The following is a 25,810-nucleotide window of genomic DNA, read 5'->3' on the forward strand; positions in this document are numbered from 1 at the left end:
ACCTGTACAAAGAGAGAAATACTGCATTTAGTGAGGTAGATAACCCTGAAAATACTTCATTTGGTGACACAAGCATGAAAATTGGCACACATGTACTTTGGACTATGTAGATTTCAAAAGTTTAATTAACCAAACGAAAATTCAAAATGGCGGCCCGTGACGTCAAAATTCAAAATGGCCGCCATTCAGGTCCTAGACTGACGTAGGAAAGTTGCTTTATGAAAGCAATGTAGATGTGTCTCATTTCTTACTACCTTGAAAATGTTACTTTTAAGACAGTATGAATGATTTAAGATGGTATTCAACAAAAACAAGTGTGTAACGTACTATGGACAGAGAAAGGGTTTCACAAATTTGACAGTCAGGTGTGCAGAATAGTCTAAACTTTGATACTTCCACCCAAACAGACTTAAAATACTTTCTTAAAAAGACAATTCATGTACAGTCAACATTTCTGTTATCAGTTATTACTACTGAGTACGTAAATCATGTTTATGACAATGATTCACATGCAAATAATATCTATTCATGGTCACAAGGACAGGAACATATAGTGAAGTGCATGGTAAATTTGCATTTTTACATTTACAGCTTTTGCATTCTTTTTTACAATTGCATCGTCTTAGTTCTTTACATGCTTCGGCTGCGGGGTCTTTTCTTGTCCACATAATGTCCCATGTTCCCCCATCTCCAGATTTCCACCCCCAGTTACTTGGAGATGGCAATTCTCGACTCCTTTCAAGAGCTCGTCCCCAAATGTGTCCGGCCTGATATGCTGCCCGAAGTGCATGCAATTTCAGCGCATCTTCTGTTGGTGGAATATTATTATATTGTTTATTTTTAAGTGTAAACAAAGTCATTCTTGCAATGTCTATCTTATCATCAGTGCTACTTTTATCAAAAAGATATACCGTGAATTTTTGAAGGATCTCAAAATCTTCTGCATTTATTTCCTCTGGACACTGACTGAGCTTCTGAAATGTTGGCGTCACATCTGGATACACTGACCACGTTGCAAAGAACGACTTCTTCCCCTTTCCTTTCATGCCTGAACAAGAGTCACAGCCACTATAAAGGCATGAAAGAACAACAGCCCTTTGCATTTCTGTGGACCCAGGACAGAAAATATCTGATGAATAGGAATCCATCTTCTTTTGTTTCCTCTCCCGAAAGATATCCATAGTTCGTGAAGTCCGTCCTTGCTCAAGTTTTCAAACAAGCCAATTCCAATAACGAACACATCAATGTCATTAGCCAGGATGGCTGCTTTTTGTATAGTTTCATACTTGAGACAATGATGAAGATGAACAAACATTTTGGTATCGGCTTCTTCTTGGTTTGAGCTCAAATTGACGAAAGCGGGATTGACATTATTAGTAACAGCTTTTTCATTCTTGGAAGCGTAAACGATATCATCCGGTGGCATGAATTCTTGGATGGAATCAGCTAAGAATGGATAAAGTTCTTTTTTATTATCTGTATTTTGCAAAAGGTTTGGCCAGTTCTTTGGGACTCTCCCATCTCAAGTAACTCTCCGCCTGCTACCTTTACCCCTCTTTATACGAGCATGAGATTTGATGCTTCCGTCCTTGTAAGTGTCAAACACAACATCCGTTCGTTTGTGCTTTCTGGCATATGGCTTAATTTTCTCCACGAAGTCCTTCTGGGCATGTTCACCAAACGTATGATGTTTTGGTGTACCGTAGTAGAGTGTACTAAACATGCTCCATCTATCACCATCACCCATGATGATGACCAAGTTGCCGTATTCATCAGGCCAATACCATTGCACTTGTTTAGATAGTGCAAAAAGAGGTTGGTCAGCTGTAATGACTGGTGTTTGAGACGGATTAAGATACGACATAGTTTGCTGGACTTGATCCATAACATGCTTTATTGCAGACACACTGTCTGCTTTATCTTTCAAAAGTGGTGAAATGCACGAAAAGCTGACATCGAATTTGTGATTTTGCATCTGTGAGGCATTGAATGCGGACCACGTTGCTTGCACCTTGTCATCATATTCTTCAATGAGACGTACGTGGTCTAGCCAGTTGAACTGTCTGTCAATCAGAAATAAAGATGGGCTAGGTATTTTCTGTATGTCATACGCAGGTGGAAGTGGTTGTTTAGCGAAAAATGCAGGTTTGACAACCGTGTACGAGTCAGGCAAATCTGGTATCTTCTTTATACCTCGGATAACTTCTAGTTTGTTCTGTGGTATTCCACCAATCTGGCTTTGAAAATGTGAAATACTTGTTCCGTGGAATGAGCTTGTTGCTGTTGTCGCCGAAGGATTATGGTCAATGTTGTCAACTGCCGACACAGTAAAAGTATCAAACTTGAGCTTTGGAGGGCAAACAACACCTATCTTTACAAATCTGTTGACTGTTGCTTCTCCGAGTTGGGTTAAGATCTCTAAAACTCTGTCATAGCTGATACTGAGTCTTGCTATTGGTCAAGGTTAACATTGTCGTTTCAGTAGCGTCAAAAAGGAAATTTTGTGTGTTACTCTTGGCAGCTAACCAATAGTTACGCACAAAACTTCATTTCTGACGCCTCGAAACATAATTATTTGTAATAATTGACAAACCAACAATCAGATTTTACTACAAATACCACCTCTGTTTGCTCAAAAAATTTACTCTGGTGACTTTCGAGTTGGACCCCTACTTCTGTCTCTTTTTAAATACACTGAATTTGAGGGTGAACAGTAACGAGGGATTTTGCTGAGACTGTCATTTTTTAAGTAACATATGACCACCCTTTTTTCGCTAAAAACACAAAAAAACGTTTTTTCCCCGTTTTTGAGAAGATTTTTAATGAGAGGTACAATCTGAAATCATAAACACTGGCTAAAAATGTCACAAAAAACATTTTCAAGATAGTAAGAGATGAAAAACACCTAAATTGCTCTCATAAAACAACTTTCCTACGTCAGTCCAGGACCGGAATGGCGGCCATTTTGAATTTTGAAGTCACGGGCCGCCGCTTTGAATTTTCGTTTGGTTAATTAAACTTTTGAAATCTACATGGTCTAAGGTACATATGTACCAATTTTCATGCTTGTGTCACCAAATGAAGTATTTTACGAGAAATCTAAAGTTATCTGCTTAACTAATTGGAAAAGCTCTTGCTACCTCCGCTTGCTGCTGCATTCAAAACAAAAAGTGCTAAAGAGGGCTTTTATAAAGCGTTTGTAAAGTAAATAATCAATTGCTTTGTGAAGCAAATGTTCTTGGCCCCCGTTATGCTGATGCAGCTTACACGCTGTTCTTGGTTTACTAATATATTTTTAATAATTGATACATCAACTTGACTTAACCTATTTCACTTGTCATTGCATGCACCTGAAAAAGAAATAAAAGCCTCCGTTTTTACGTAATCTCATTTATTTTACATTAAGGTACCTCAAGCAAAAAAGGCCCGGCTGGTAATAAAGCCCATTTGACGCATCTGCTAAATTTGAATAGCACAAGTTTAGTTTTTTTGACTACGTTTCATTGAGGTCAAATGTCCGGGCATTCTTCGAGCAGCCACTTGATTGTAGAGTCCTCCAGCGTTGACAGGTCAACTGCCCTTGGTGGAGTAAACGTGGGGCAGTGGTGGATGATGTGATCTGCTGTCTGTTCCTCAGCACCACAGTTGCATGCCGCAGATGTTGATAGGCTTCATTTGTGCATCAAGGATGCGTAGCGTCCAACACCTTTGCGGAAGCAGTTCAGCCGTACCCAGGCAGGTCAGCTGAGCTCCTTTCCTGGTGGCATGGGTCCAGCGTCGGGGACAAAGGTGTGGAGTCTGGAGGTGTTGTGTGTCCACTCCTCTTGCCAGGTATTGGTGATCCAAGATAAGGCAATAGTGTTGTGCTCCAGCAAGGATTGCGCTTGAGCAACAAAGGGGCTTCTCGGTGTGAGGTGTTTGTTTCTTTATTGCCTGAGTAATGGCAACACCTTATAGTTGTACAGTTTTAAGCAATCAAGAATCTTCCAGATCAGCACTTTTCAACCCGTAGAATGGTACGCACTTGTGCGGATGACAAACTTGGTCCATGTGAGGAGGATGAAAAATATGCGTAATTTTGATTTTAGTTCTATGCAATAGTTCAAACAAGTTTAATAAATATTTTAAGCAATAGCCGCGTGTGTTTGATGCCCTCGTGCCAATTCAGTCTTATCATGTTGTTGATTCCGTTAGTTGGATATTACGACTTTGTTTGTCTGCTTTATAAGTGAGCACGATTTTTGTTTTGTTGTTGACCTCACATCAGAGGAGTACGCATCCAAGATTTTCTGGATCTTGACCCGATCCAACCTTTGCATTTTGAAATCTGGCAATTGCTGAATGTCACTAGATGATAAGTTAAAATAGTCATACTTTTGTTAAAAGATATTTGCTAAACATTTAAAGCATTGCAGTACGCTTTAGGCAGCAACGCACACAAACGCTATGGTTTAAATTAAAACATTCTCTGGGTTTAGAAATGTTGCCAGGAGCTTACCAAGAAAATAAGAAATCTGGTAGCAGCGAAAAAAACATGGAAAGAATAATATATAAGACAAGATAATGAAACGAGCTACTCCCCATTGCAGAAACGATAAAGTCAAAAGTTCTAAAACTGTTCAGCCATTCTAAAAGATCCAAATACGGAGTCAGCAAACATAGAAGGTAAAGTTAACCAAAAGAAAAAAAGAGGCAGACCACAAAGACGATGGCATGACCACATCCAAGCATAGACGGAACTAAATTTGACGACACTTGGCAAGCTAGCTAAAAACCGCGACTCATGGAAACAGATAATTCATGTTGATGCCCGCGAAGATGACGATTGAATAAAATAAAAAAGACAAGATTATAAGTGCAGTTATCAGAAACAAAACACATATCAAATATGTTATTAAAACAGAAACAAATAGCCAATAAGTGCCAATAAGCAGGACATGCAAGAAGGACAGACAACCATGACGTAGTACAGAAGTCGAGATAAACGCACAATGAAATTGTTAAAACTGGAGGTAGATTATGACGTCATAGTGGCGGCTGGTGAGTTCTAGAAATGGGGGTGCTGCGTGTTCGCCGAAAGCGAATACAACAACGGGGGAGTCTGGGGGGCTGCCCCCAGAAAATTATTAATTACATTTTATTTTGTGCATTTTGAGCCTATTTTCTGCTTTAGATAAAAGTTTAAGATAAAACTTGGTTTAATTAAGAATTTTGCAAATGTGTAGGCTAATATTTTGAAGGAGGCGATCAACAAACAAATGTAAGTAACAAAAATTATCAAACTTAGCCGTTATTAAATAGTATTTATGTCACAACAAACAATTTAGAGTATAGGCTAGCTATTGTGACGTTACAGCAACTGAACATGCCAGGGTGATGTAACCCACATGGTAAAACGAAGTTAATAAAATGTTATTAACACTAAAACGGCCGAAAAAAAAGTATACCTCCAACGGCCGATGGTGTCGAAATCGACACTTTTCAAAAAATTATTATTTTTCCGCAAAATTAACAGTAATAGTTCGTTTTATTTTGCACTGTCAAATTATCTGAAGCTCTTATTACTTTTGTCACCCATTTGCGCTGTTTATATTTTTGGTTTCAGACGAAAGTTATGACGTAGGCTACCAGGTCCTGATCAGTTCGAATCTTGACTATATCTGTATCTTGACTACAGTATTTCTTGACTCTCTAAGCTACGATAACCTAAAAATACAAAAGAGCGACGACATAATTATCATAAACATAACACAAAGTTTTCTTATTCAGGAGAAAAAAAATCAAACAAACCAACAAACACTTTACGCAGTGCAGCCTTGGCACTCTGTAACTTTCCAGTCACTATTACCACACTTCCCACTAGTTGATTTTCGACAGTAACGGCAAATGATAACTGTATTGTTTTTGCAATAATGTCCGGCACATTTTCTGCGCTTTCCAGATGGTCGTCCCTGCTCTTCTTTCTCTCTGCACTGTCGGCTTTCGTTTCAGCACATGAGGCGTTCTCACGCCCTCAATGAGCTGGAGGATGAAATCAAGTCGGCTGATGTTGCTGTCGGAACTTTTTCTAAAAATAATCCAAGAGTTCAACGCTGCAATATCTAGCATATTTGTCCAAACTGCAAGAGGCCATCTTTTGCTTGCTGCATGTGTGGTGCATTTTCTTCTCATTTGGTCAAACACATCAACTGCTACTTTGTTCTCGTTATAAAAATGAATAACAGAGGGTTTCTTTTTCTCTGTTGTATCGACACTGGGGCTATCATGCATAGTGGAAAGGACATTTACATTTTTCTTTTGTTTGCACTGATAGTTTACAAGCATGCAGTTGTTCGTTGAACTGTAGAAGAATTTACTGGAAAATCCTTCTCCTCCACCCTTGGTCATCTCCTTTGTCAGTCCTTTACTGTTAGCTCGAACAGTTCCAACAATGGTTATATTTCTTTCCTGTAGCAAACCAGCAAGATTCACCCTAGTAAAAAAGTTATCTGTTGTGACGTTGTACCCGCCTCGTTTGTGTAAATTGGTGGTGATCCTCATCACTACATCCTCGGCGAGAAGCCTTCCATTTCGCTGCTCTCTTTCAATAGCTCCGAGATACGGTAATAAATTGCATACGTATTAGGAATGAACCTCGGCTAACACCCAGAATTTCATGCCAAATTTGTCTAGTTTGTTTGGCATGAACACGATAAAGGGACATCTGTTTTTCATTGGAAACAGCTGCTCATCAATTGTCAGGCTCCAATCCGGCGTGTAATTGTAGATGCAATTAGCAACAAGTCCTTCCAGTGGCTCTCGAATATGAATAAACTTATCTGTTGCTAATCGCTGGCTTCGACGATGTTTGTTGTCAAACCTAATAAATTTTTTCACTTCAACAAAATTAGATCGAGACATAGTTTCTCTGAAGATAGCAGGTCCGTATATTGTACTCCACAAAAAGTCAACAGAGTGGCTCTTGCCGTAAATACTCCTTGCGTATTGCAAGGCGATGAACGCTTCCAACTTATCCATCGGCAAAAGCAAACTAGGGTTAGTTTTTATAGCTTCCTGCATGATATTTGTTTGTATGGATGTCAAAATAGAATTGTCAATGAACAATTTCCAACAATCATAAGGGCTTTTTCTAACTTAATTGTTGGCGAACGTTTGGATTGACAACAGATCTCACCCGTACAATGTTTGATGCATTGGTACGGACTGCTCTTGCAGCTAATAATGGAGTCCACGTCTCCCCGTTACTAGCTGTGTACTGCGCCAAAGATGGACTTCCACCAAGATTATCTTCTTCATCTGAAGAACTACATGCATCTTCAGGAAGGTATAATTCTTCGTCATTTGAAATATTACTAGCATGTGCCTGCAAATCTTCTTCTGGCATGTCTCCTTCATCACAGGAATCATCTTTGTCAGAGTCTTCATAAAGCATGCTGGCGTCTACAGCAGCCGTGTATCTACATGTAAAAGTCGTGTGCCGACATCTCCACCTAATTTTTTGAAGACACTGTAAATTCTATAAATGATTATCTGCAATGTATGAACAAAATTTATTATCCTTGTAAAATAATCCGAGTTTTCTCGTTACTCTCGATCTTCCACTTACATAGCCGACAGCAAAGCAGAAGTCTCAACTATCAATAAATCTTATCACTGATTTCTCGTCTTTTCACAAGTATAGAATGAGGTAGACATTTCAAAAGTCACAGTTTTATATTGACAAAAAATTAGGTCATGCAAACAGATTGGTGAAGGACGAAGGTGTCTATGAACTCAGTAGGATGACCTAAAATCAAGCCGAGCGTGACACTCATCAAGCCGAGTGTTGGATAATTACCATAAGCAACGCTACATGTGTGTGTGAAAACTATTGAATTAGTTTTTTTCACACAGGAAATCTTTGATACTTGAAAAATCCTTGTATACAATTAAATTTGTATGAGGTGTCGATTTCGACACCTCGGCCGTTGGAGGTATATCCGCACATTAGAGATAACATAAAAAATTTTTTTAGAAAAATACTACTGAACTATAAATTGTAAGCATTGGGAAGCTATTAAAAGTTTGAAAACGTTGCGACAACAATTAAGGCCAAAATAGTGAACTAATTTTCTAAAAGTGTCGATTTCGACACCTCGGCCGTTCTAGTGTTAAATAAGATAATCAAGAAAATGAAATATCTTTTGCATTAAATAAGATAATAATTATTCATTTCAGTAACAAGTAACCGGCCTGACTTGTCAGTCATAAACAACAGCTGCAAAGTTTAAAACCAAACAGGTGGTTTCTAAAGTGACCAACATACATTTCTACGTAAATTAAAAGTTGTATAGCCAGCCTACCATTGCTCCTGCCGAATCTTGAGGACCCCACCTGACGGAAATATCGTACTATCTGCAGTTTCAAAACTTTTTGACTGTTTAATAATAAGAATTTCAGCTTTATTTTTTCTTAAAGCTATTCCAAGATATCATTAAAACGTCAAATTTCCCTAACAACTGTTCCACTTGGGATAGCATTCTGCTCAAATGTGCTGTCTGAACACAACACAACCTTTTGCTATTCGTTTGTATTGGCAATTCAAGAAATCTGGCGGCTGTTTGACGTCACAATTGAGTGCTTCTTTTTTGTAACCTGATGCAATATATTTCCTTGAATACACAAGGTTTCCAAATATAATTTACACTTATAACGGTCAACAATTCTGTGAACAGAGAACATAAAATACATTTTGAGCAAAAGAAGCGCTAAGACATTTAAGAAACTCTTTCGTGAAAACTGTTGTGGGTATGATGCAACCTGCAACACCGCAGCACACACTAGCGAGCCGCCCCTGACGTCATAGTACCATTGTCTTCTATGAAATTGCTCTGCAGATGCTGCCATTTTGCAGTGCGTTTAGTTCAGAACTGTCAGGAACTATGTTACTTCAACGAATTCAGGTACCTGAGTTAGATCTCTAAACTTGGTAGGAAAGTGATTTATCGGTGTCCTGTGTCGGTATAAAGATGAGATATACCGACATTTGATTGATTGAATCTTTATCCTCGGACTGGAAAGCTTCTTTGAGAAATATTTCTTTTGATAGGCGCTACAGCAGCATTCCTCTTGCAAACTGGTTGCTATCCCACAACATCACGTGCGAGGGAACTTTGCAAGCAAACAGGAGGTGGTTACCTGTTGAACTGAAAACCTGTGGAAATCGGGAAGTTTACTAATGAAATTATGAGTTTCGGAAAGCATTGGCTTATGAAAAACAAATGCAATTTTGTTTCAATTTGATGTTCGTCGTCGTCGTCGTTCGTATGAAGAATTTGATGTTGAAAACACTAGAATTCCTGGCCTGACTTACGAGAATTCCAAATAAGAATCCACTAGCTTCTTTTCAATGTTTTCGTCTTCGTCCAACCCCATTTTATTTTTTAGAGACTTGAACGTCGAAGTATCCACTGCGTTGAAAAACAGGCGTTATTTAATAATAGCATTCACGCAACACCAACCTGTGGACTATCAATAACATGGAAAAGAAAAGCGACAAATCCGCTTTAAAGATTATATCAAGTAACTTAGTGACCAGAGGTGGGCGGTATAGCGGGAGCGCTGCTGCATTTTTGTTAGAGTAGCGCCTGCAAGAGCAGCGCTACTTTTCCAAATGTAGCTGAAGCGGATAGTCGCTACACTTGCTTCAGTCATACTTCCCCTACCCTCTACTTTCCAGCTTAAAAAGAAAAAAAATCAAAATTAAGCAGTACTTTTGTTTGTTTTTACAAAACTAGACAAGTAATGCAACAGTCATTAGCAACAGTTGAGGAGCTTTGTGTTTCAGTCGTTTTTTGTATAAAATAGATTTGAATATTGTGGAATCTAATTTGTTGTGATGCTATTTAGTAACATAAGTTTTGCAAAATCCAAGCAACGTCGATCTATCCGAAAGACAGATGACCTAACAAACTATTCAGGTTATAAGGATGAAAAGAAGCTGTTGAGAAAATCGAGTTTACCCTTTCCGGTCGGTAGGTGTGAGAGACCTTCCCACCTTTTAGGATGCGCTTCCTGTCTAAAGCCGTATCTAATTTTGAAATATCATCTCAAAGATCATCTGTAAATATCGTCTGTAAGATCTGGATAGACAGCGCCGGCCTTTTGTTGCTTAAACCAATCCTCAATGTCTTGTGTCAAGTGTGTGACCTGATCCACAGAAGATTTTTTCCACCAAAACCCAGCCTGCTTCTTTGGAAGAAGCAGGTCGATGATTGGGTTGATGCGCGATAGATCATCCTTTCAAGAATTTTGAAAAGAACACAGAGGAGAGATATCGGACGATAGCTTCTTGGGTTTTCTGGTGGTGAGGTGTAGAGATTTCAACCACTAAAGCTCTTTCAAAGATTTTAGAAATCTTGAGTTGGTGCAGACAGAAAGAAAGGAATGTACGTATCCAGAACTTGAGGGCAGGGCAAGCATAGAGTAGGGGAAGGGTGGGGCAAAACGGTCCATTTAAAAAAAAAACAATAATTTTTCTAAAAAAAAATCGCTCAAAAATTTTCTTAGTTTCGATGCTGGTTCATTACTTGGGTATTTATTGGGTATTATTCATTGCTGCACTGATGCAAAAACTTTTTAAACATAGTGTTCCGTTATTGTCCGTTATGTACCGTTATTTTACTCCACAAAGGAACCTTTCAAAAAACCTTTGATGATCAGTGTAAACTCGGTCATATCAGCAAAGGTTTTTCATCGGCATAGCAACAATGCATTGCTAATCGATCACTAAAAACAAGTAACAAAAACTTAATATTATATTTGCAAATACCTGTCACATATTATTTTGGTTTGCTCATAACAAACTGAGGAAAAACAAACTAAACCCCATAACATCAACAACGTTGAAAATTCACCCCAACTGGAGCAAAAAACAATGTTGTGACGATGATGTTCTGGTAGAAAAAGAGACTGGGGAGGTAAGCACTTTTTTTAAACTGAAAAGGACCTTTTTTGCTTCATGGACCGTTTTACCCCACCTCACTCTTACATGTTCAGGGCAGATTTTATCCGGCCATGGAGACTTGTGTGGCTGCATTAGGCAGAGGACGGTGGTGAAATCTTCAGAGTAAAATCTTTAGTGATTTTTAGGTCTTATTATGTTCGCCAGACACTTCCTTTACTACCAGGCGAGATGCCTTGCGATACTTTTGAATTTTTCTTGTAGACCCAATTCTTCACTAGATTTAAATCGATGGCATTTGTTGAAACTGGCACTGACGAGGAGGGCTTGTTGAACGCCTAGTGAGGGTGTTGATGGTGCTTCATGCTTTGCGGCTTCTCACACTCAGTCCCAGAATGGTGTATATAGCAGGTTCGACAGCCATATAGTATTGTATTCTATGCCGTAGATATTATGTCGCTGCAGAAATCCTGATACCGTATGCCTTGTCTGTGTTACACGTTTCAAGCTACGGTAACTTTGCAGTAGAATCGTTGGTCAGGGGAAGCTGTATCGGTTCAATTCTGAATTTTTGAAGTTCCATCGCTTCGCCTGTGCACCCGGGACAGGCTCCCCGAGCCTCGAGGCGATAATGAGAAACGGCCGATGTTGGAACCGTGAGAACTTATCAAGCACACATCTGTCTGAAAGAGAGCTGCGACACTCAAATGCTGCGAAAGAAGGCAGAAAGTAGCTTATCTGCAGATGCGTAGTGGGTCTCCTGGACGAAAATAACAAGTGCCGGGGTGATATAGGCAAGCTGACCTACAACGTTTATCTTGCTTATTCGTTGACTCTGCTTTCCCGTGCTTCCTGAAGCCGTGCAGGTCTAGTCTCTTTGTTGACAAGTTTCGTTTCGCATCTGCTTAAGTGATGATGTTATTTACCGGATGGAGTGGAAGAAGCCATTTGTCATTTTAATGGATTTATCATCAAGCAATCCCATATGTTTTTTTGTTATAATTACAACTATGTATTTCTAAGACAATCAAATTCTGTTTTTACTTTAAAATAAAAATTAAGTAAATTGGTAACCATCTGAAATGTTTAAAAATCGATATTGCTTTTAAAAACAACAGAGGACCAACCGGATACGTCACACAGTCTTAGGAAAACTGAAGCTTGCTAGACATGAAACTTTTTTACTCCACATGAAACCTCACCCCTTCACAAATTTCTAGATACGCTACTTAGGCCTTTACACCGAACAGTGTGCCTCTGTCTTCACTACAGGTATGTAACACTCTTGGTTTTTGCTTATTTGAGAAGTTTGCTGGAGAAACCTTGCTGTTGCATTGCGCAAAGCTCATTGCATGCACTTTGAGCACTTTGGACAGGTTGGCAAAAATAGCATTTTTTGGTTCTTTTCGGACAACGGATGGAAAATCGTCACACGGGGGTACAGTAACTGAAATTCCCAGGGACTACACTGACGAGATTTAAAAAAAGACCAAAAAAACAAATAAGAAACTTCACTGTCTGCAGTAAACTTTACATTCATATATACCTTACATACAGGATCGTGTCAACGCCCCCGTACCCCCGGCTGGGAGAGGCTCACAGCTGATCAGGGGCCCATTCATTTTAGTCTGTTTAATGTTTTCTGACTGTTTAAAAAATAAAATACTGCAAAAACTCTAAAATCAATAGCTAATCAAATCATGCAAGGCCGTGCTTACTGCTTTCTAAACCCAGCACTCGGGGCCTACCTCTAACTAGGGCAGTGGTTCTCAACCTTTTAGTCTTGGTGGACCCCTTTTGGTACCTTCGAAGCGGTCGCGGACCCCCAAAAATTTATATTTGAAATTTTGGTAGGCTAATATATCGCGCCTCCTTATGGAATCATATGTTACATAAGTTTCAAAGCAACACACTTGGAAGGATTTGCTGGATTCGCAACGCACTTGATGATTGATGAGATTGACGAAATTATGTTATAAGTATGAACTATCTGTTGGCACACAGGATCAAACATCAGTAATTCATATGCTCATTTGATGTTTTTCAATAAATTTTATCAAAAGTTAATATAATACTTGCGACCATTAAAGAGAATTTTTCCCTTTTTTCATTTGTAAATCGACATTAGATCAACATTAATTCGTTATAATCATAGCCATACTGCAAAACTGTGAGTGGTGATGGAAATGCAAACGTTCGTCCAGTGTTCTCAAACTTTTTTAGTGCATTGCCCCCTTTTCGTTATTGAAATAAAATTTCGCCCCCATAATTCTGTCAAGTAAAATAAACATTGATAATAGAGTGATAGACAAATTTAGTTTTAGGAATTTAATCATCGAAATTGACAGTAACATGAATACATGATAATGTTCAATGGGATGGATGAGCTTGGCGACTTTTACAAAGTTTTGAAATGTTTGGCGACATCTTCGTAAGATAGAGTCGAAGATCATGCCGTTTATGAACTAGCAAGCGTGTCTTTGCTTTGAAAGCATCAATGCCACAGCCGAAAACCCCTTTTTAACCATATACGAAGTAGGAAACAACAAAATCCACATTTTAGCTTCTTTTCAGAGAAGCTCATATTTGCCAGCAACCTGGCACCAAAACAAATCGTATCGGTCATTTCTGAATTTCACTTGACTCATCTGTTTGCATATCAATGAACTGCTCTTGAAGTTCCACTTCTACAGTATGTATGTCGGTTCGGTAGAAAATGGTTGTACCACCCAGTTTGGAACATGGAGGTCCACGAGATCTGGAAAGCGGAGTTTCATATCTTTATGAAGCATGTCTAAATGTGAGCAGTATTTTTGCCGTTGTTCTTCTGTAATAACATTCTCGCTCAAATTGAGAAACTGAGTTAAGACATTTTGACCTGCACTTATCATGTTGTTGACGCATTTTATCACAATATTCAGTGATTCATGCAGTTCAGGACTGAGCTTACGGGCAATCAAATGCTGACGGTGAATTACACAATGTATTGCAATAAGTCCAGGAATTGCTCTTTTCATCAGTGCAATGAACCCTCGATGCTTTCCAACCATTGCCGGAGCACCATCAGTTGTGCATTGTAGAATATTCTTCAGTGGAATCCCCTTCTCTTCGTAGAAGTTTTTCACTGCATTAAAGATGCTTGATGCCCGAATATATGTAGGAAGACTGAGCGCAAAAATCATTTCTTCTTGTTCTCATATTATGAACAAAACGCACATATCCAACCAGCAGCGATACATTGTCGCTCAAGGTGGAATCATCTATTTGCAGTAAATGGTTAGCGCGTTGGACTGTTATTGGTGGTTTGATAAGTTCGCCCCCTTCGAGTGTTTTCGCCCCCCAATCGCCCCCTTTGATTTTTTCGCCCCCTGGCTCTCAAAATCGCCCCCAGGGGGGCGATTTCGCCCACTTTGAGAAACGCTGCGTTAGTCAGCAGTCTAAGTTAATCATTGATCAACAATCTGTTGTCTCAAAAGAATCAATTTAAACATAGCCAACAGAGTCTTTTTTTTAAAGGGTTTAAGTCATTTAGTGTAGGTATATGATATGTTTTAGTTAAGAAACCAAACCTTTGTGCTACCGGTATTTCCTTTGTAATTTCAAACGACGCACCAATGCGTTGCGACTTACAGTTTGAGAATAACTGTAGGCTAATACATAAACAAAACACAAACAAATTTTCAATTTCGTAATTTATTAATCATGCTAAAAACTCAGAAACTTTCACGGACCCCCTGAAATCGCTTCACGGACCCCTTGGGGTCCGCGGACTCCCGGTTGAGAACCACTGAATTAGGGGCTTACTTTAATGCGAACAGCGTTATTTGACTAGTAATTTTACAACTTAAAAAAATTTACTTGCTTGGTAGGCTAACTTTTTGAAATTGTAGGCTAACTTAAATTTAAAACAACACTTTTTCCCCAATCCAATTTTAATTTGATGAACTTGGTTACACACAAAGTGTGCGTCTTGATGAAAAAAAGATTGCTTCTAAAAATGCCTAAAAAGTGACCAAAACAAGATTGTATTTGTCAAAATTTTCTGGGGGGCATGCTCCTCACACCCCCTTTATTTTTCATTTATTTGGCCATTAAGTTTTGCATTGTGCATTTTACTTTGTTAAAACTCTGGTTCTTTCCCAACTTTTTTTCTAGATCCTCTTCCGCATTGTCGGCATAGCCTATTAACTATTTTTTCCTACAAAATTTTAAAAATTGTTTACTTTTATGCTAAAATGATGAATGTAAAGTTTTTCCCATATTGAAAAAGTTTGTTTTACGCCCTAAACGTTTTCTGGTCTTATTTTTAAGAGCAATTACTAAACTTAGGGGCCCAGGAGTGAATTTCGGAGGAGAGGGGGGAGGGGCGAGATGGTGCTCACACGGTCCTGCTTCATCCGAGGTGTGATTAATAATTGTAAGAAAAAATGCATATTGAAGTCACAACAATTGCTACATTTGCAAAAAACATTATGCATAGATTTGGCTACAACGTTTATCCATGAACGGTCGCAGAGAAACAATCAGTTACAAATATAACTAAAGTAGCCTTCGGAGCGCATAGTAGCTATTGGAAAAATTGGAACCATATTCTAACTTACTCTGGGGGAGGTCCTCTGCTTTATAAACTCTTAAAGTGAAATTGGAAGAGCGGAGTGAAGCTCCAACAGAAGTCAACAAGTTCCTGAAACAAACAAGGAACAAGATTCTAAAATCTATTGAGTTGTAGCAAGCTATGTAGGCTACAAATAGAAAGTCAAACGACGGTTAGCCTAAAACATGATACAAACAAAAATGGTTTGATCTGTTGCTCACCCTTCGACGTCGTCATCTTCTTCGTCACCCCGGTCATCCTAAATTCATTCAGAGCAATTAAAATAATCGCTTTTTTAACAACAATCAACAAGTAACATTTGGTCAAATCACTCACTGGCGGTTGATCGCCTGTCCCAAGCACGCAAATTGTTATCTTCAAGTATCCCTTAGGAGTGTTGGATGCATCGTTGGGTTGAGTAAGAAGAAGCCATTTCCGTACAAACGCGTGCTCTTAACATAAGGAAGATAAAATTGGAGAATTGTGGCAAACATTGAACACCAATGATCACTGCCAATAAACTACACGGGCATACAAGAGTTTTGGGATTTAAAAGTTGGTACGGATTTGGGGATTTTGGTAAATATAATCCCAAACATCGCATTAAATTTTGACCCTTTGGTCAGAATTAGCCACCACACTGTATTTGCTACACTTAGCATATTACATATTGTACTTTTATTTACAGCTGTCAGTTGGGAAAGTTAAGCAAAAATATAGTTTCGGTCTGGAGAGAGTTCGCTTTTTCGTACCACAGACAGCAAGGTACAACAACACAACAGGGTTGAGCATTATAACAATATGTTTTACAAATTTACAAATAGTTTTAACGGTCGAGCACTTTTGGCTGAACTTAAAGCTTAACCCTATCTGCATTCTGCAGTGACACGGGGTTTTATGAGGACGCCCCACTCTAGTAGTGAAATATTTCACAGAAGGAAATATGCTAGAAATGTGAAACTTCTTGACTTTTAGTTTTTATTCTTTGCAAATTTTCTAAACCTACACTGGTCATTTTTCTACCTTCCTGCCCTTCGCAATAAGCATTTCGTCTCAGGAGGCTAGACATTTTCGTGCAATGCTAGTTATATATATGTTAATGTTAGTGCAATATAAATGTTAGTGCAATTACTTTAAAATGTAAAAACGCCCAAAAATAGCTTATATTTATGAGAAAAAGCATTTTTTTTTTTAGTTTAGCATTACTCTATGTTATAATTCAAAAATTTCAATTTTGAAGCTATTTTCGGAAAATTCGAATAAAAACCGACTTTCTGACGTTTTTTCCTCAAACAATTTATTTCAATAAATTTGTTGGGTAAAAATTTAATTTCTATACGCACAATACACATGGCTATTATCTTGTACAATATTTTGGCTCAATAATTTTCATAGCTCCCGTTATTAGCGATTAATCAGCACGGGGCTAAGTTAGCCCGTGACGAGTACGAAAACAGCTCGTACTAAGATAGGGTTAAGCCCTCATCAGGAGTCTGAAAATACTTGAAAAAAATGCAATAAATTTCAACTTTTTAAACGTCACTAGCTTACTAATTAAACAAGGAGAAAAACACAGCGATCGTAAACAAGCAATGTGGAAAACAAACAGACAGACAGACAGCCAGCCAGACAAGCCCAAACTTGAGCTGAATTAAAATTATTCCAAAACAATCCGTAATCAATAGGTAGAGAGGTAACGTTTTTAAACCATGAACAGACATAACTTAGCAACAACACTACATTTAAACCCGCTACAATTAAACCCGCAACGCCCCGCCCCGATAGCTCAGTTGATTAGGGCGTGACTTCTGAAACGAAGAAGCTTCAAGATCAAGCGGCGCTGGTTCGACTCTCGGGGTGTGCGCATGAGCAACGCACGTTAAGAACTGCTCTCCATTCAGTGGCATCTAATGGATGGAATAATTCCCTGGCAACAAGACTTCAACAATCGGAAACTTCACTCTGTCAATCTCAGTGGCCGGGCCTTCGTCAGTGATTCAAAGCCTCTACAAGTATACGAAACTGCCAGGATTAAGCTCAGCAAGAAGCTTTTCCAGTCCGAGGATAAAGTTTCAATCAATCAATCAATAACATAAAAAAATATAAAGCGAACGTTTTCGGCTAGTTATACAAGAGAAATATTTTCAAAGAAATACTAAAGTATCATATAGTATCACAGCAAAAATATGGTTAAATCTAAATGTTTGAGAAACTGCTTAACTTGCTCACACAAAATGAAACCGAAAAATTACGCAGCACAACGGGTCAAGTATTAGAGAGGTAAAATTAATTGTTCAGAGAAGAAAGTACTCAAGCAGATTACGCAAGATGGACAGAAGCACAACATGAGATAGTGGCAGAAACCAAACAAAAATACGAGAAGCACAACACGTGACAATTCAATCAAAAACAGTTAAAAGAAAGGAGGCTCCGCCAGCAAATAATTGCCTTTTGAGCCTCGATGAATTTGATTGAGACGATAAAAAATTGCTTTAAATTACTTTTGGAATGATAATTAATGGGTAAGACTTGGGATAGCCCACCACAATTGTAAAATAACATTGTTGTTGGCTCTTTCTTTCCACAAAGATAAGAGTTAAACTGACTGGTAAAGCGGCGGTCGATTACTCAAGTGGCAAGAATACGGTGCGATACTGATGAGCCCAGCCTCATGGGCGAAACACGTGTCTATCGCTGTCTATTCGATGCTACAATTGGCTGCCAAAATAACTTAAATGTAAAATAACACTTAGCTTAAAACGTTTCAACAATATCTTGCCACACTCAAATTTAACACACGCTCATTTTGTCACGTAGTTGGACATCTCGTCCTTCTCGAAATCCTTGGATGAAACATAAACTGGGACTCTAACAATTCACAAGAGATAAAGAGAAGAATAACATTGGGAAGAAATGCATTGGTTGAAATGGATAGGATTTATAAGAGCCAAGATATCAAACTGGAAACAAAACAGAAGCTGATCAAAAGTATAATATTTCCAATTACAACTAACGGATGTGAAACATGGACAATTAGCAAAGCAGACAAAAAAATATCGACGCTTTTGATTTGTGGTGTTAGAGAAAGATGCTGCGTATTCCTTGGACAGCAAAAAAAACAAATATACAGATTTTGGACCAAATTTAACCAAACATGTCTCTAAAAGTAAGAATAGTCACGCAGAATGTTTCAGTTTTTAGCCACATTATGAGAAGTAATCTTTGGTAGAGAGTTCGCTTTGTTGAACCACAGACATACAAAACAAAGTAACTTCAACGAGTTCAACATTTTTCATTGCACAAAGAAATACAACATAATTAAAAAAAACTTAAACGTTAAAGGAAGGTTTTTATTTGCTGCGTATTTCTTGATGCTTAGTCGGATAGCTAGTTACCTTTAAGAAGTTGAAATTAATTGTATTTTTAAAATATTTTCAGATTCTTCATGAGGAGGGCTTAAGTCAAACAGAAAACGTTCGATTATTTAAAATTATTTGTAAATATGTAAAATATACTGTTAAAAGCAAAACCTCTCTCTAAACTATAAAATCTGACTATGTACTATAACTGTAACTGCACATCTACTTCTCATTTTATGTGTATTACAGATTTAAAGTTATTCCAGATGAGGACACAAGTATGTGTCGAAAACGTTTGCGTTTATTTTAATTACTTTGTATTTCTTTGTGTAATTAAACCCGTTGAAGTTACTTTGTTTTGTATATATACCGTGTAATGCGAAGTAAATCACTATAACAAGACATCATGCTTAGTTTGGTCAATGGCGGAAGAGTAAAGTGCCAAAACAAAATGGCTCGATACAGTGACCATTGACAGCTGGATGGGCATGGAAGAGCTTAAGGAGGTTGCGAGGAATTGAGAGCTGTAAACGGAAAAGATTTACAAAATGACTGAGAGTCGAATCGACTGAACGCAGATGTTGATGATGATGGCAATTATGTACCAATGAAACGATTTTAAAACTTTTGCCTTGTTGGTGCAACTTTTTAAACCGTTTCGACCTGTATTAGCACAAATGATAATTGCGTTCACACCGGCCATGCTTTAGTAAGAATTTATTTCATATAAATGTGTAGTTATACAATTCTACTCATGGTGTTTGAACTTTGCTAATTTTTCGAGAATTCAGAGCATCGCAGCCATTCTTATTCAAGAATCATCGGCGTATCTGGGAAGAGAATTGTATATTGAAAGTGACAAATGCCCACATGGGGATCAGATATTTAAAAACCGCTTACCTGGTTGGTCGTACACGCTTCCAAGGTCCAATTTAAACAAACCAATCAGGGAATCTGATCTTAACATCTTAGAATTGTTTACAGAAAATTCAAAAACGAGGTCGTATAGATCCCGGAGCGACTCATGGAAGCTGAACATCATCAGCTAACACAAAAAATAGCATTACATACAGTAAGTAATGCAATATTTAGTACTGTACACTGGAATTATTTCTATTTTATGTTTATAATATTTAATTATGTATTACAATACTCCCACAATATTATTTAACACAACACTCCAACACTATTATTTTACACAACAAATTGCACAAAGAGTTCCATAAATTAAATGAAAGCAGTGCTTTGATGCATTGTCTAACAGCACCACAGTTGATATCAACTACTCAGAATTCTTATGAACCAGTTTTACTGGTTTCACTAAAGTGAAAACTTTGTCCAATGAAAATTTACTTACAAAACACCAAATTTTCGTTTTGGCAACAAATTAAACGGAGTGAAATTCATATTACTCAAACAAATAACTTAATAGCCGCTGAAAAGCGGTATTCCAAAATTGAAATGTCTTTTTAAACCATATAGGCATACGAAGCAGAGTAACGTGATCAAGTTTAACATCTTCAAGTTTATTACATAAAAAACACAAAACTACGCAACAAATTAAGTATCGAACGTTTTCGACATTACAAGATGTCCTCTTCAGGAACAATATACATTCAACTTAACTACATCTGAATAGAATACAATGGTTAACTAAATCTATAAACAGGAAAAGACAAAAACTGCACAGTAGGCTACTTCTAACTAGCTCAAACTCAACGATATAGGCTCCACGAAAATCAAAGGTAACTGCATCAAAAGGTGTTAAACAGATCACATGATATAGTAGAAAGGCAAGGTGCGAAAGAACTAATTTTAAAATACATAGAGCAAGAAAGACGAGCCGCAAGCAAACAATTGTCTGTTCAAAAGTGGATTGTGACGTGTACAAGGCTTCCAAGATCTTAGTTTGATACTCAGACCTGCCTCTGGACATGATCTCAAATTGCTTGAAAGAAACGCTATTTTGGCATTCTGTACATGAGAAAATGTGATCTTTAATTGCGCTTTTCTGTATAGAATTCAAATTCAGGTGTTCCCCAGCTCTAGTCGATAAATGTCTTGTTGACATACCGATGTATGTCAGGCTTGCATCACGCAAACAACTGAATTTATAAACGACATTAGAACATAGAGCAAAGGGCGTAGGCGACTTCAGCTGGAAATGTCTGCCTACTTTGAACGTTCTATATACAGGGTAAATGTCACAATCAAATTTCTTTTTGACAATTTTAGCTAGATTTTTTGAAAATCTTAGCAATCTGAGATCATGTCCAGAGGCAGGTCTGAGTATCAAACTAAGATCTTGGAAGCCTTGTACATAAAACGTCACAATCCACTTTTGAACAGACAATTGTTTGCTTGCGGCTCGTCTTTCTTGCTCTCTGTATTTTAAAATTAGTTTTTTCGCACCTTGCCTTTCTACCACATCATGTGATCTGTTTAACACCTTTTGATGTAGTTACCTTTGATTCTCTTGGAGCCTATATCGTTGAGTTTGAGCTAGTTAGAAGTACTGTGCAGTTTTTGTCTTTTCGTGTTTATAGATTTAGTTAACCATTGTATTCTATTCAGATGTAGTCAAGTTGAATGTATATTATTCCTGAAGAGGACATCTTGTAATGTCGAAAACGTTCGATACTTAATTTGTTGCGTAGTTTTGTGTTTCTATATGTAACAAACTTGAAGATGTTAAACTTGATCACGTTACTCTGCTTCGTATGCCTATGGTTCAACAAGACAAACTCTCTACCGAAGCTCTGAAATGTCTTTCAAACAAATTTCACTTGTTTTTTTTGTTGGAAACTGTTTGTCTAGCAAACGGTTTATGACCTCCTTGGCTTAATCTTCCATGGCTAAGTTTGACAACGATTCCATCCACGATCTGCGTCTCATACTTGCTGTTACGTATTACTGAATGGACTCAATGATCATGACTGCACTGTTCACAGCACAACGGCGTCAGGTTTGGCAGCAACACATACGAACGCTAAGTGGCTTACAAAGCAAACAAACAGGTAATTTAAATGTCTAAAAGTTTCAAATTTTGATCACAAGTTCGAAAAAATTAATAGGTGAAAATTATTTTACTTGGCTTGCAAAATTTTTTCAAAAGCAGTAGTTTGATTGCTCGTAGTAGCTCACACCTCATCCCATATCGGGGAAGATCCTTTGCGTACTCTAGTTGACTTGATTTGTGTTTTTCCTGCTTTGACTTTTACCACTGGTTTGATGTTGGTCCCAGAAAGTTGTCGCCCGCTCTGCACTTTGACGCGAACTTGAAAGTCCTCCGGTTTGTTCGAAAGCGTCGATCGGTCCGTTCTACAATGTGAAAATCAAAGCTATACATGTATTGTTGGTATTAATCTCAGTAAGAAAACAGCAGCAACAGTGAAGATAAGGATGAATTCACAGTTTTGTGATAATTAATGTTTTGATGATTATATCTTGCAAAGATAGTTTTCTATAGATCTGGATATACTTTTTATTGTGTATTGCAAGATATCTTTTGTGTTTCTGGCTTGGTTTCAAAACGTTGTGCACAGCAAGAAGAATTATGTGTTAAAGAAGGAAAACGTAAAAATGAATGGGTTAATGATATGATGAAAATAATATGAATAACACCACATTTGACTGAACAGCATTATAAGTCAAAAGTAGTGCCCATATTTTCTAGGAGTGGCTGTTGTAAGAAACGTCTACGCGATAGTTTCATCACTGAGGAAAGCAGAAAACATACAGTTGAGACAAAACCTTTTGACGGAAAAACATCCGACGACTAAAATTTTAGTCGCATGGAGTACGTATAAGTCGCTGCGATATCTCTTGCCGAGGACCTTTGCACTGAATCGATGCCAAAAATAACTGCTTGATTTTTCTGCAGCGCAATCCCCAGGAAGTTACTTAGCTTCGCCAACACCCATGTTCACTTTTTACATTCTATGTTTTACTTTCCTACATGTTTACTTCCATGTTTTTGCCATGTTCACTTGCGGAAAGTACATGTTACCGCTGAAATTGACCTTCAAAGTTTTAATTCATAAATTAAATGCCTCTTTGAAACGACATTTTGATAAAAAAAGGTAAAAAGAAAACAAAATAAAGTTTACTTATTTCGAAGCTAGTGAAACTTAATAAACCTGTAGCATATAGGCTACTGCTCTTCCCATAGCAGACAAAATGGGCAAAAACCTTTCGACAATCAGCACAACTTTTACAGGCATTGACACCACAAACCCACAATATCAATCAATCAATAGTTTATTTACCAGAAACAGGAACAGTACATGGTCGAAATATGCAAGTTGTATAGCTTATACATTGCAAAAGTTACACAAGTTCCCATACCGACAGGGAGACAACAAAACGACCATACGGTTTACTAGTCAGTTGCCACCCTACAATTTGATTCAAGGCAGACTTGTTTGCGTTTGATGGCAGACTAAATAGCAAAAGTAAGCTGCTTTTCTGAGTTGCAGTTGATAAACACAAACTGACTATATTGAATACTGAAAAGTTTGAGTGTTCATCAGGACAATTATCGTTTCTAGCACTAGTTGCAACGTTCATCTGATGAAATTGAAAGTAAATAAACATCAAACAGGATGATTTATTGCTTCACTGACGTTTCGCGCACCATGACAATGCGCATCCTCAAAGCGAATAACATACAAAATAAAATTTCACAAGGTTATATACTGCAGTGCGATTGAAGGCAAAAAATTAAAAAACTCACAATATTTAAAAAAAATGGCCAATGATGTGTGAGCGGTTATTTTCCACGTTAAATTACGTAAAAACTTCCAACAATAAACATAAAATTCGAAGCAGTGGAGACCAACAGAAAAAATGCGATAGAAGGCAAGAAAAATAGAACACAATATTTTAAAGATAAGCTAATGATGTGTGGGCGGTTACTGACTATATCTTACGTAGTTTTTTACTACTTTTGCCACTGGAAACATGCAAAATTTAAACTAGATTGTGGTAGTTGTGCTGAAACTCATAAGATAATCTGGCAACACTGGTAGACAGTATGTAAAAAATTACTGTTTAAATGTTATTTTATTTTTCATTGCTGGCGCGAACATGTAGAGAACGATAAAGTAAACTCACAAATTTGGCACCAACAAAAAAAAAGTTACACCTCTTCACCAACATTATATTAAAAAAAATTATTACAAAATCAAAAGGTTATAGGCTATATTCGATCAAATTTGCCTAACTTTGTGTGCGAAGACAATGTGCTTATCGACAATCAATCAATGGTTTATTTGTCAGAAACAAGAACATAGAACATGTTTGAAATATGTAAGTAATATTCACATCACACAATGCAAAAGTTGCACATGTTCCCATAATGACAGGGAGACAACGAGACAACCATACGGTCTACTATAGTCAATTGCCACCCTACGTAAATGACGATTTTGTCACTAAAAAAAAATTTACAGAAAGGCACAACGCTCCCGCGTTTCAAAATACACACCAAGGAACATGTTTAATAAAAGAAGATAACGTAAAATTCCAAAAAACAAGCAGATATTTCTCAGGTTTCTGACTAAATCATTTCAATTGCATATGAAACTGATAAGTTGATTTCCATAACATAGGTTATCATTTACAATGCGGCGTAGCTTTGTAAAATTAACATTTTGTTCTCTTTTTTAAAACTGTAAAATGATAGTTTTTTCAAACTGCTTGGAACCTCTGACCGGATCGTTGGTCGTGGTACCAGCATGGACTTTTTTGCCAAATTCTGTGTTTGATCTATTTATAAAATAATTGCTGCTTGTTTGATGTTGTGTGTCATGCTGATGAGTGGATGAAGCATTTTTGAATAAATCACAATACATGGACGGATACTGATTCATATCAACTTTGTACATATGTTTTTTTTATTTCAAAATGTTTGTTTTGAAAAATAAACAATTAGTGTGAGCATAGTAATTTTGTTACGTAATTATTCTTATAACCTTTTTTTGTAATTTTAATAATGGATCCAGTACACTGTCACAGGTCTTTCTCCAACTTGATATACAATATTGCAAATGACAGTAAGTCAAAGTGTGATACAGATCTTTTAAAGTGTCTGTGTTGACATAATTTCTATGTTTAGTAACGCCCATAAACCTTTTGCAACTTTTCCACAAATTTTATCTATGTGATGTTTCCATGTTAAGTAATCGTCGTCGCGTATGAGCAGGTCTTCCTAGGCTAGATCGGAGGGCAGGAAGTCATCAGCCACTCAGCAGTCTCGTCGTTGAGGACCCTCAGTCCATGCGCACCGTGTGGAGGCCGGTGGATTAGACAGTGATGAATGACATGGTCTGCGGTCTGTTCTGTGGCGCCACACTCGCATTCTGGTGGAGGAGCCAGGCTCAACTTGTGCATGTCCGAGAGAAAGCTGCCGACGCCAGTTCGCAGGTGGTTAAGCCTGACTCACGCAAGTCTTGCGAGGGACATCTCTTGGGGACCGGCATCGGCGTCGGGTATGAAGTCACGGAGCATGGAGGTGTAGTTTTGCCACTCCGTGTTCCACATGTGGTTCGTCCAGTGTTCCGCACTTAAACCAAATTCTTCTGCGTTCTTAAGTAGTTGTTGTGCTGCAGGCACAAAGGGATGTCTTGATTTCATCCGCTGCTTTATAGTTGGTGGTCGTTTGAATGTTGCATGGAGGGGATGGTCGGGGTCCAAAGCGCGGCGAGCGAGAGAAACCGTGGCTCCTTTACAAAGGTTGGATGCCTGCCAGGATGGGCAGGCAGTTCGTTGAAGTGGGACGCAGGCATCCAATCACAGTGCGCAGCGCATCGTTGATGGCGGTATCAATATGATGGGTGTGAGAACTATGACACCAGACTGGTGCTCAGAGGTGGAATGAACAAGGGCTAGGATAGCTGTACGAAAAGTTTTGGC

At 38.0% G+C, this 25,810-nt stretch overlaps 1 protein-coding gene across 5 annotated transcripts in view; it reads right to left on the reverse strand.

The window, feature by feature from the left end:
* Positions 1-25,810, reverse strand: part of LOC145775695 (myoferlin-like) — a 213,718-nt gene that overhangs the window by 183,806 nt on the left and 4,102 nt on the right. For all 5 annotated transcript variants that reach the window (XR_014290170.1, XM_082587040.1, XM_082587039.1 and 2 more), the window contains exons 2-7: positions 22,042-22,216; positions 19,796-19,940; positions 15,873-15,988; positions 15,758-15,795; positions 15,544-15,626; positions 9,353-9,449 (exon numbers count right to left, since the gene is read on the reverse strand). Coding sequence is in view for 4 of the 5 variants with exons in the window: in XM_082587040.1 (XP_082443166.1) it covers positions 9,353-9,449; positions 15,544-15,626; positions 15,758-15,795; positions 15,873-15,988; positions 19,796-19,937 (476 nt within the window). In the remaining variant the exon portion in view is untranslated. The remainder of the gene's footprint in view (positions 1-9,352; positions 9,450-15,543; positions 15,627-15,757; positions 15,796-15,872; positions 15,989-19,795; positions 19,941-22,041; positions 22,217-25,810) is intronic.

Source organism: Aplidium turbinatum, chromosome 8 (assembly GCF_918807975.1).
Source record: "Aplidium turbinatum chromosome 8, kaAplTurb1.1, whole genome shotgun sequence".
In the NCBI taxonomy this organism is placed as follows: Eukaryota; Metazoa; Chordata; class Ascidiacea; order Aplousobranchia; family Polyclinidae; genus Aplidium; species Aplidium turbinatum.